Source organism: Anomaloglossus baeobatrachus, chromosome 5, assembly GCF_048569485.1.
Source record: "Anomaloglossus baeobatrachus isolate aAnoBae1 chromosome 5, aAnoBae1.hap1, whole genome shotgun sequence".
Lineage (NCBI taxonomy): Eukaryota > Metazoa > Chordata > Amphibia > Anura > Aromobatidae > Anomaloglossus > Anomaloglossus baeobatrachus.
In genome coordinates this window covers 541,283,070-541,295,534 of record NC_134357.1, presented here as the reverse complement: position 1 = coordinate 541,295,534, position 12,465 = coordinate 541,283,070, and the positions used below count along the sequence as shown (strand labels likewise).

Sequence of the window (12,465 nt, the reverse complement as noted above, 5' to 3'; positions counted from 1 at the left end):
TGTTGCTTTTGCTTGGTGAGGTCGAGAAGTGGACCTCTGTTGTTTGGCACTTCCTTCCTGCTTTTGTTTTCCTCCTAATCTCTTATTGTCTTATGCCTTTGTGTGCACGTGCTGAGTAACAGAGTTTTGGTTTTCTCCTGTCTGTCTGTTTTTATGGTTTTCAACACACTCATGTACATTCCCTTCCTGGGGAGAGAGGGAAAAAGATCAGGACTGATCAGAAGCAGGGATAAGAAGGAGACTCAGGCCTCTCCATTATTAGGTGTATTCCTGAGGTTAGTGAGTATAGGGCCCCCTAGCTTGAGAATCAGCTTAGGAGCACCAGTTCCCCACTATCTTGTAGTCATCATGAGAGTTAGTGGCTGTAATATACAATTGTTCGCATCTGCAAAACCTAAAGATAATTTGAATTGACAAAAGCCACCAAGCCACATACTCTAATTATTCCAGAGATGTTTCACCACTCATTACTAATTTTTTACTTTGTGAAGAGTGAAGACTGATGAGTTTGGTCATTTCAGTAGATATTTTATTGTTTACAGTCACAATTTTTGAATACAGTAGTTAGTGCTCAAAATACTCTGATTTAACCACTTCCCACAGCCGGTTTTGTCTTCCTAACAAGGCCCTATTTTCAAATCAGACACATGTCACTTTACCCCATGATAACTTGAAATGTTTCTTCTGATTCCAGTGACTCTGAAATATTTTTCTTCCGTGACATGTTGTACTTTGCTTCTGGTCATTTTTAGCTTGATATACTTTGCATTTAATTTAGAAAATACCTGAAAATTACTAAATCATTTAGAAAGATTTATAATTTTCATACTTTAGATGTGTATGCTCTTAAATCAGATAGTGATACCACACAACATAGTTCATAAGTAACTTTTACCATATTTGTACTTTAGGACAACAGAACTTAACCAGTATTCTCTTTTATTTTCTTCTATATATTTTTGTTGTCAGATAAGAGAAGGCTTATAAGTTTATTAACAATTTTTCTATGTTCAATTAAATTTACAAAACCTATTTTGGGGATAACAAATCACTTTTGAAATCACTTTAAGGGAGCAAGATTTTAGAAAATTGTACTTGCTCAACTCCTGGTCATGGCTTACAAATACTGACGTAAAAAAAGTTCAGCAAATATTCAGCATGTGCACATGTCCCCAATGTGACTGAATGGCAGAAAACCAGGTCAGTAGAAAATTCCATTAAGTGACTCCATTTGTGTCACGGGGTATGAAATGATTGCACAGGGGCTACTACACTGACCCTCAGACTAGAGCCACTGTGCTATCCTTCATCCCAGAGGTATGCTTGAAGATAGCGAGATCTGAGCCCTCAGCGTGACCCTGACTCCTGTCCGAACCCTGATGTTACTCTCGCTCTGCCCCACCCTTTAGGCGGGCCAGAAAACAGTAACAAAACTCCACGAAAACAAAAGGGACAGGGGAGAACCAAAACTCATACATACGCAGTCAAACACGAAGGAGAAGACTATACGTGCACAGAGGGAATAAAGAAAGAAGGAAGTAAACACACAGCATAGTAACCTCCACACCAAACACAAATTAACAAACTACAGGTCACCAAGAACTGGATCACCACAAAAGACCAGAATCACTCTAGCAATGCTGAAGCTATTATCGGCTCAGAGAAACAGACTCCCATTCCTTAAATAGGATGTAGACGGGTGTGGGTGGGAATCAGGAGCTGCACACCAATCTACAGGAATTAACTCCTGCAGGACTGGGGAAAAATGAAAGTGAATCAGTCGACACCCGGCTCTGGCTGAGCAACTAGGAGACATCAGGTTGCCTGTCAGACTCTACAATGTGAACAGAGTCTGACACCATCGTGGCACCTTGCAAGTGTGGAGCCATACACCACATGACAATTTGTGAAATTATAACCCTAAGTAAAGTTTTCTATATGAGTAAGTGACTATTTTGACTCCACAGGCACTTTCTGGAAATTAGCACGTAGTGGATGTTGCAGAATAAAAATTGCAAATGCACCATTTTATTACCCAACGCATAGTGCCCAGTTTGTGTTCCAAAAGATACGCACACATCGTAAATTGTTAAATAGGTTCTTCTCACTACAGCAAAACTAAATACATCAATGCTAAATGTGGTTTGGGCACATTGCAAGGCTTAGAAACGAGGGGAAGATTTGACATTGGAAGAGTGCATTTTGTTGGATTGGTTTATGGAAGCCATTGTGCTTTACAAGAGTCTTTAAGTCACTAATAATGTAGAAATCCTCAGATTTTCCATTGAGAGACGAAAGATGTGAGTGGGGGCTTGTTTATGCTGGATGAGTAGAAGTTTTTAATGGTATAATATTTGCCTACATAATATTTTTTAGTGGATTTTTATTTAAATATTTGGGAGGCAGAATGAGCAAAGAATTGAACAGCATGGTCTACTGGTTCACGCTATGAGGTCTTCTATTAGACTATGAACTGTCTTTATCTTAGTGAATAATTACATTTTTCTACATAACTTGCCAATTCTATGAACATGTTAAGAAATGTTCAAAAATATAAATTTCAAGGATATTTTATTCAAAAATATTAATTGTTTTTATTCTTGGCAGATGACGGTGACAGGAGATCAGAGGGACAACTCACATCTTCCGTTTATAAAGAAGATCACCTTGAGATCACACAGGAGTCACTTGAAGTGAATGCTGTAATTCCAGAAATGCCATCATACCTTCACAGCAAAGATCTTTCATTTGATCCTTTCAAACACGTCCTATATTCTGATTCATTACAGGCTGCTCTTAAAGCAAAGACATTTCATCAAAAAATTCACACAGATCAGAAGATATTTTCTTGTTCTGAGTGTGGAAAATATTATAACCAGAAATCAATTCTTGTTCGGCATGAGAAAATTCATACTGGGGATAAGCCTTATTCATGTTCAGAATGTGGAAAATGTTTTTTACAGAAATCAGTTCTTGTAAATCACCAGAGAAGTCACACAGGGGAGAAGCCTTTTTCATGTTCAGAATGTGGGAAATGTTTTACAATTAAATCAAATCTTATTGCACATCTGAGAACTCACACGGGAGAGAAACGCTATTTGTGTTCCGAATGTGGGAAATATTTTATCCGGAAATCGCATCTTGTTAAGCACCAGAGAATTCACACAGGGGAAAAGCCGTTTTCATGTATTGAATGTGGAACATGTTTTACAGAGAAATCACATCTTATCACACATCAGAGAATTCACACAGGGGAGAAACTGTATTTATGTTCAGTGTGTGGGAAATATTTTAACCGGAAATCGATTCTTGTTAAGCACCAGAGAATTCATACTGGGGAGAAGCCATATTCATGTTCAGAATGTGGGAAGTGTTTTAACCAGAAGCCGTATCTTGTTAAGCACCAGAAAATTCACACAGGGGAGAAGCCTTTTTCATGTTCAGAATGTGGGAAATGTTTTAATGAGAAATGGAATTTTATTAAGCATCAAAAATCCCACATGGGAAAAAGCCATTACAATACCTAGAATGTGAGAAATGATTTACTTGAAAATATTTTGTTGAACATCAAAAATAACTCAGGCGAAAAACTTAGTTTATTTTTTTTTACTGTAAGATGCACTTTTTTAGCAACAAAACATCTTGCTAAGTGTCAGACCTTACCGGCTGTGTGTTCAGTGATCTGGGAGTGCTCTGAGAGAACTGCTCCTCCCTCAATCACCAAAAGCAGACCTCAGGCCATTTAATGCTTTCACTCCATGCTGGACGCTGACCTCTCTGAGTGCATGAAGGAATGAATTCTGCTTGTTTAGTCTGCCGCACATTCCTCATCTTAGGTGCTGACCTCATACTTACAGTGGCATGCAAAGGTTTGGGCACCCATGGTCAAAATTACTGTTATGGTGAACTGTTAAGCTGAAGATGAATTGATCTCTAAAAGGCACAAAGTTAAAGATGACCAATTTCCATAGTATTAAAAGGTAAAAAATATGTATATTTTCATTTTTTATATTTTTAAATTAACAAAAGGGAAAATGGGCGAATGCAAATGTTTGGGCACCCTGCATGGTTATTACCTAGTAGCACCCCCCTTTGGCAGTTATCACCGCTTGTAAACACTTTTGTAGCCAGCCAAGACTATTTCAATTCTTGTTTGAGGGATTTTCATCCATTCTTTCTTGGAAAATTCTTCCAGTTCTGTGACATTCCTGGTTCATCTTGAATGCACTGCTTTTTTGAGCTATACCCACAGATTTTCAATGATGTTCAGATCAGGGGACTGTGAGGGCCATTATAAAACCTGCAACTTGCGCCTTTAGAAGTCTATTGTGGATTTTGATGTGTGTTTAGGATCATTGTCCATTTGAAGAAACCATCCTCTTTTCAATTTCAGTTTTTTTACCAATGGTGCTATGGTTGCATCAAGAATTTGATATTTAATTGAATCCATTCTTTCCCCCTACCTGTAAAAATGTCCCCTGTGCCATTGGCTGCAATTTGCTTCAACCCTATAGCATGATTGATCCACCCCCATGCCTAATGGTGGGCAATATGTTCTTTTTTTGCTGAAATTCAGTGCCCTTTTTTCTCCACACAAACCATTGATCATTGTGGCCAAAGAGTTCTTTTGTAACCTCATCATTCCACAGGACTTGTTTCCAAGATGCATCAGGCTTGTTTAGATGTTCTTTTGTATACTTCTTACGCTGAATTTTATGGTGAGGACGCAGGAGAAGTTTTCTTATGACTCATTACTGAAGGCCATATTTGTGCAGGTGTCTCTGAACAGTAGAACACTGTACCACATCTCCATAGTCTGCTAAATTTTCCTCTTCTACTTCCCTCCCAATCTCATATTCAGCGCACAGTCTCCATTGTTATGATCTGGAACCATGGAAGACCACCATAAATCATTGGTAAAAGGTGACAAGAGCATTGGCAACTAATCTAGCCGCCATCCCCTTACTAACCATCAACACTAGAAGTAGCCGAGGGGTGAACTAACATCCTGTGCACCGCGAACCCAGACGGAGAACTATATATCCTAAAGGAAGGAAAGATGAATAACTCTTTGCCTCAGAAATAGATAAAGAATAGCAAGCCCCCCACATTCAAAGACTGCGGTGATATAGGAAAACACAATACACAGATAGATGATAGGATTAGCAAAAGGTGAGGCCCTACTGACTAAATAGGACAGGATAGGAAAGGGACTGATGGCGGCCAGAGAAAAACCCTGCAAAAATCCAAAAACCTGATAGTACAAAAAAGCCCTCAGATCGCACGATCTGAACTCCGTCCTATGCCACGCGATCTTGTCATACCAATGAACAGAAAGCAGGAACCATTACAAATTCAAGAAGCAACAAACACATGGACTAATAGGAGCAATACTCCAAACATAGCTGCAGGGAGCTTCCCTGCTAAGTAACTGAGAGGGAAGATCCCTGCATGCAAATAAACTGAAAACAACCACAGCAAATGACAAACTCAGAAAAGAGCAAAAAGAACCAAACAACAAATAAAGAGCCAAGCACTTATCTGGGGTAGATGTGGTCTGGAGCAGGATGAAGCAGGCTGGTGTACAAAGAACAACTGACATCCGGCATAGCCTGCTATCAGACCAGGGTTTAAATAAGCAGAGAGTTAGCAATGGAAACGCCCATTGCTCAACACACATGGTCTCTGACCAAACCATTCCTGGCCACAAGAGGGAGCCTCACAGCAGTAAAAGCATAACTGACATTCACAACACTCCATGTCTGAACAATGTCTGTAACTTCTCTATACTACAATAATAATAGACGTGTTTATAATACAAATTATTACTTATGTGTACGATTCATTCTTTCTATGTTAGAACATCTGATGTGATCCATTTATTATAACCCATTCCATGTTAAGTATAGTAGTTTTTTAACCATCATTGGGAACAGATTTCTTTCAAGCCAAGGCATGGAACTTAATTGAATCATCCATTTCATCATCTAAACCTACAGATTAATGCGTTTCTAAGCTCCCAGTTGCCATGAAATAGACAAATAAATTTGGAGTTTCCAATACTGCCTCTTTTGTTGACTAGGAGATAAAGCATCTTCAGCTTCAGCTCTTTACCTCTCCACACAAGGTCCTTGAACACATTTTCTTTCATCTTAAATGCTTCGTCTTTTGCTTTATTACATTTTTTTTAAAAAAGGGAAATTACAATACAATGTCCCCAATCGTCTTTTACCTTCTCCCAATCCAAAATTCTGGAGTAAGAAAATCTATACAGAGACCCCAGTACAGAAATATTACAGCTACAGGAACATCATAGTTCTTTATACATGTCACAATGACTATGGGATAGCTGTCCCTCAAACTAGGGCCCTTATGCTGTCTCTAATCTCAGGGATGCTCCTGATGGTGGGGATGCCGGAGTCTTCTTCCTGGTCCTGTACCTGACCAGTCCTGATGTGATCTCCCCCTCCACCCAGGGAAGGACGGGACAGGAGTGTGATGAAAGCCACAGATGAAGACAGACAAGGGAAAACCAAAACTGTCACACAGCATGCACACACAAAAGTACAAACAATAAGAGATTGAGGAGGAAAAACAAGAGCAGGAAAGAAGCTACAAAACAACAGAGGTAAACACCACATCCTGCACCAAGCAAAAAGCACAATTTTTACCAGAAAGTCTGCAACACCATACCTCACAGACAAACTTAGACAAACTATAGCTGGCATGGGTGGAAGGATTCAACCACCATAAATAGGAGATGGAGCAGATATGTTAGGTCTCCCCACACCGCATGATCAAAGGAGCAAGCAAACCAGCAAAGATTAACTCTTGCTAACCAGCCTATGATTCAGCACACAGCAGGTCGACACCTGAGTCTGCTTGTGTTGATCCCAGACACCAGAGAAACCATCAGGCAGAGCGTCAGAATCTGCAATCTCAACAGAACCCAATGCTGCCATGACAGTTGGTGAAGTTTGTGCAATACTCAATGTGATAATCAGGGGCGTAACTGGAGTTTGATGGGCCCTGGTTTAAAGTTTGGACCTGCCCTCCCTCCACGTACACCAACACTTGGGGTACGGGATAATGACACTGACACTTGACTCTTACCCACAGCACCCAGGTTTCCCATCATCTGAAATCCCTCTATCCGCACCCTGCTTTCCTATGTTCTGATATCCATCTTGTCCTCGGCACCCAGCTTCCCCATTCTCTACTATACATCTTTCCCTCAGCACCCAGCTTTCCCATATCAGAGCATGGGAAAGCTGGTTGCTGAGAGATGTATAACAGAGCATGGGAAAGCTGGCTGCTGAGAGAAAGAGCCTTTTTTCCTCAGCACAAAATATTCCCATCCCATGCTTGTATCTTTGTCTCCCCTTGTATATAGTTCTCCAAATACTATAATGGCCCCCACATAGCCTTCCATATAGTATAAAGAGTCCCACATAACCCTTCATATATTAGAATGCACCTGCATAGTCCTCCATGTATTGTAATGCATTTCCCATAGTTCTCCATGTATCATAATTCACCCCATAGTTCTTGATATGTTATACTGCACCACATAGTCCTCCATGTTTTATAATGCACCCCCATAGTCCATGTATAAGGTAGCCTCCATAGTCCTCCATATATTATAATGTAGCCCCCATAGTCCTATATGTATCATAATGCAGCCCCATAAACCTTCATTTTGTATTATGCAGCCCCATAGTCCTCCATGTATAATGCACCCCTATAGTCCATGTATACAGTGTCCTTGATGTGGTATAATGCATCCCCATAGACCTCCATGCATGTATAATGCAGCCCCATAGACTTTCGTGCATGTTTAATGCAGCCCCATAGACCTCCATGCATATATAATGCAGCCCCATAGACCTCTATGTATAATGCACCCCTATTGTCCATGTATAAGGTGTCCTTCATGTTTATTATGCAGCCCCACCAGGTCTCCATCTATCATGCAGCCAGCCCACCCAGGCCTCCATCTATCATGCAGCCAGCCCCCCCAGGCCTCCATCTATCATGCAGCCAGCCCAGCCAGGTCTCCATCTATCATGCAGCCAGCCCCCCAGGCCTCCATCTATCATGCAGCCAGCCCCCCAGGCCTCCATCTATCATGCAGCCAGCCCCCCAGGCCTCCATGCCATGTATTATGCAACCAAGCCCCCAGGCCTCTGAGTACTCACTGATTTATAAAAAAAAAACCACAACAAGTACTCACCTCTCTCCTCCTTCCACTGCTGCTCCGTCCTCACCTCTCTACTCGTTCCCCCATTGCTCCGGTCAATGTCCTCCTGTCCTGCGCTCTGTGCTCTCAGCACAGCAGTCACACAGGAGTGACATCACCGCGCAGGCACAGGATGAGAATGATGAAGCATGGAGCGGCGCGGGCCGCTCAATGCTTTATCATTGCTTTGTGCGATGATGGGACAGGGGGGCCCTGTGTCAGCAGCGGCAGCACCGGGTTATATAGTGGCCGCGTGGTCTACAACAGAACGAAACAAGAAGAAAAAGAGTATACCTATCAAGGGATCACCAAAAAATTGAATCGTATGAAAGTATAAATCTTTATTACAAAAACAGAGAACACATGAATCTCCTCACTGGGAGTAAAGGCACATGAAAACAATTAAAAACATTTAAAAACAAACTTGTATCCCCAAGCCAAAAACCATTTGTAATAAATGTGGAAGTGAATCACACAAAAAAAAAAAAATATCAGATAACCCTCATACAAATATTACATAAATAAGTAATGTAACCTGCTACACAGTATGCACTTTAAACTGCACAATATAGGTTATGTAATTATAATATATGGGCTTGGGCAGAGCCTTAGATGGTATAAAGCAGGGGTCTCAAACTCAGCTGGGTGTATGGGCTGCATATAGAAAAAAAAAATGAGGGGGGCCGCATTATTTGCAGGACAAAGTGAACATTTTTAATGAATCCATGTTTTTTTTCTATACATCTTGGATCACTTTTGTAAACATTTTTCGCTTGTTTATTATAACAAACGTGCACTTTTTTTGTTAAGTTTATATACAGAAAAGCATTTTTAATGTACATAAAAAAAGTCATGCTTTAGGATTTTTTTTTTTTTTTTTACATTTTATCACCTTCTTGTAATTGTTTTACAATTAGCAGCATCATATAGTAATCTTAGCCAAAATCTTGTAGTAATGTGCCCATCCGTGTGCCCTGTAGTAAGGTGCTCATCCTTGTGGTATTGTGCCCAGTAGTATAGTGCCCATCCTTGTGCCCTGTAGTATTGTGCCCAGTAATATTGTTCCAATCCTTGTAGTATTGTGCTCATCCTTGTAGTATTGTGCTCTGTAGTATTCTGCCAATTCCCGTAGTATTGTGGCCATCCCTGTAGTATTCAGCCCATCCCTGTAGTATTGTGGCCATCCCTGTAGTATTCTGCCCATCCCTGTAGTATTCTGCCCACCCTTGTAGTATTGTGGCCATCCCTGTAATATTCTGCCCATCCTTGTAGTATTGTGGCCATCCCTGTAGTATTGTGGCCATCCCTGTAATATTCTGCCCACCCTTGTAGTATTGTGGCCATCCCTGTAGTATTGTGGCCATCCTTGTAGTATTCTGCCCATCCCTGTAGTATTGTGCCCATCCCTGTAGTATTCTGCCCATCCCTGTAGTATTGTGGCCATCCCTGTAGTATTCTGCCCACCCTTGTAGTATTGTGGCCATCCCTGTAGTATTCTGCCCATCCTTGTAGTATTGTGGCCATCCCTGTAGTATTCTGCCCACCCTTGTAGTATTCTGCCCATCCCTGTAGTATTCTGCCTATCCCTGTAGTATTCTGCCCATCCCTGTCGTATTGTGGCCATCCCTGTAGTATTCTGCCCACCCTTGTAGTATTGTGGCCATCCCTGTAATATTCTGCCCATCCTTGTAGTATTGTGGCCATCCCTGTAGTATTGTGGCCATCCCTGTAATATTCTGCCCACCCTTGTAGTATTGTGGCCATCCCTGTAGTATTGTGGCCATCCTTGTAGTATTCTGCCCATCCCTGTAGTATTGTGGCCATCCCTGTAGTATTCTGCCCATCCCTGTAGTATTCTGCCCATCCCTGTACTATTGTGGCCATCCCTGTAGTATTCTGCCCACCCTTGTAGTATTGTGGCCATCCCTGTAGTATTCTGCCCACCCTTGTAGTATTCTGCCCATCCCTGTAGTATTCTGCCTATCCCTGTAGTATTCTGCCCATCCCTGTCATATTGTGGCCATCCCTGTAGTATTCTGCCCACCCTTGTAGTATTGTGGCCATCCCTGTAATATTCTGCCCATCCTTGTAGTATTGTGGCCATCCCTGTAGTATTGTGGCCATCCCTGTAGTATTGTGGCCATCCCTGTAGTATTCTGCCCATCCCTGTAGTATTCTGCCCATCCGTGTAGTATTGTGGCCATCCCTGTAGTATTGTGGCCATCCCTGTAGTATTCTGCCCATCCTTGTAGTATTGTGGCCATCCCTGTAGTATTCTGCCCATCCCTGTAGTATTCTGCCCATCCCTGTAGTATTCTGCCCATCCTTGTAGTATGGTGGCCATCCCTGTAGTATTGTGGCCATCCCTGTAGTATTCTGCCCATCCCTGTAGTATTCTGCCCATCCCTGTAGTATTGTGGCCATCCCTCTAGTATTCTGACCACCCTTGTAGTATTGTGGCCATCCCTGTAGTATTCTGCCCATCCTTTAGTAATACGCAAACAAAAAAAAAAAAATCTCCTCACCTTTCCTCCGTTCCCTGTGTGCCCACGATCAGTACTTGCAGAGTTTTGGATGCTACGTCCAAAACCCTGCTATGTATGGTAAAAGCACAGTGGGCATGGGATTTCTAAAAATCCCATGCCCACTGTGCGTGTACGGCCCGCAGTGAAAACGGAACTGCGGTGTGGCTTCCAGAGGCCGCAGCATGTGAATTTATGCTGCGGCGTCTGAAGCGTCCTCCCTAGGCAGAGCACAGCGATGAGACCGCAGCGGCCCGAACCCCTGATCGCAGGCACGGGCAGCTGCGATCTCCTAAGGAGTATACTTGCGGCCCCGCCGATCAGGACGCGCTGTATCCAGCACGCAGCGGGTCCTGATCTTCAGCACGTACCTTACCTGCTTGTTGCGGCCCGTGACGATCGCGGCTCTGTAGTGAGGGTCGGCGCCGGCAGGAACTTCACTGCATTTGAATCCATTTGCGGTGCAGCGCAGAGGAGCTGTGTCTGGACCAATGGCTGCTGTCTGCCAATCAGATGCAAGGAAGTGACGTCGCTGTATGACGTCACCTCATTGCATCTGATTGGCAGACAGCAGCAGCAACTGGGATAGAACTGACAGCTCCTTGCGCGGCACCGCAGATGGATTCAAATGCAGTAAAGTTCCTGCCGGCGCCGACCCTCAGCATAGAGCCGCGATTTGTCACGGGGTCTGCGGGCCGCAACAAGCAGCCTCAGGGGCCGCATGCAGCCCGCGGGCTGCGTGTTTGAGACCCCTGGTATAAAGGGTTATCTTGCCAATAACCTACCCCTCCTGGTACCCTGCTATACATCTGCTTTACCCCTTTAGGATAGTGAGTATGAGACTATTTGGCATTTCCCTGAACCATGGTATAGGGTGTGCCTCAGTTTTATTCTACTAGGGTGTATGCATTTTCTGCTGTACTTTTGCACTTTATAGCTGCAGTATACTTGCAGACTCTGATCAGGGTAACTAACCTCTGATTTTGCTGGTGAAATTTCGGTCCTACAGGGGCTGTTACACATACACTCTTCATTTAGGATAGTGCGTGTGGTCTTGAAGTGAGGGGCCAGGGGCGCCTCTGGCTGTGTAGTCGTGGCATCAGTAGATTCAAGGCACACCCCTGGCTCCATCACTCCTTCAATGTTGGGGACTGACTTGGTGGGACAATGTGTGTCAGTGTCTTCGTCGGAAGGTGCACAAACAGTCCTCAGGCAAAAGTTGATGCTAACAAAAGATGACATTTATTTTGCACAGATACAATCCGGTCAGCAGAATTCGGCAATTTCTGTGGAGCTGGGGACAACCTGCCCAAACGCGCCCTCTGGTGGGGATATGCCCTGGGTACTCCACTTCTCCGGGCTCCCACTCCTAAGTCAAGCACACACTGGACCCACACCAGCGGAATCAGACCTTGAGGTTGCGTACTCCTCCGTTGCTCCGGCGTCCCCTGATGTTCCGCTCATACACACTGCCACCGATGATCACACACTGCTGTCCCGGATCCGACTCCCTTCCACACACACAGACCTTCCCTAGTCATTCAGCCGACTCCTCCTTCCCCGGTGGCAACAGCCGTCCCACCCGGCCACTAGGGGGTGCCCTAACACTAGAATACAATACAATATTAAAATACAACACTTTTATTAATAACATTTCCGGTCCTTTAGTAGGGGTTGTGAGCACCCACTACATGCCTCCCCTCT

At 43.3% G+C, this 12,465-nt stretch overlaps 1 protein-coding gene across 1 annotated transcript in view; it reads left to right on the top strand.

Annotated features, from left to right (window-relative positions):
• Positions 1-12,465, top strand: part of LOC142312943 (uncharacterized) — a 275,262-nt gene that overhangs the window by 182,202 nt on the left and 80,595 nt on the right. The window contains 1 exon segment of the mRNA XM_075351931.1: positions 2,608-3,516. Coding sequence (XP_075208046.1) covers positions 2,608-3,516 — 909 coding nt within the window.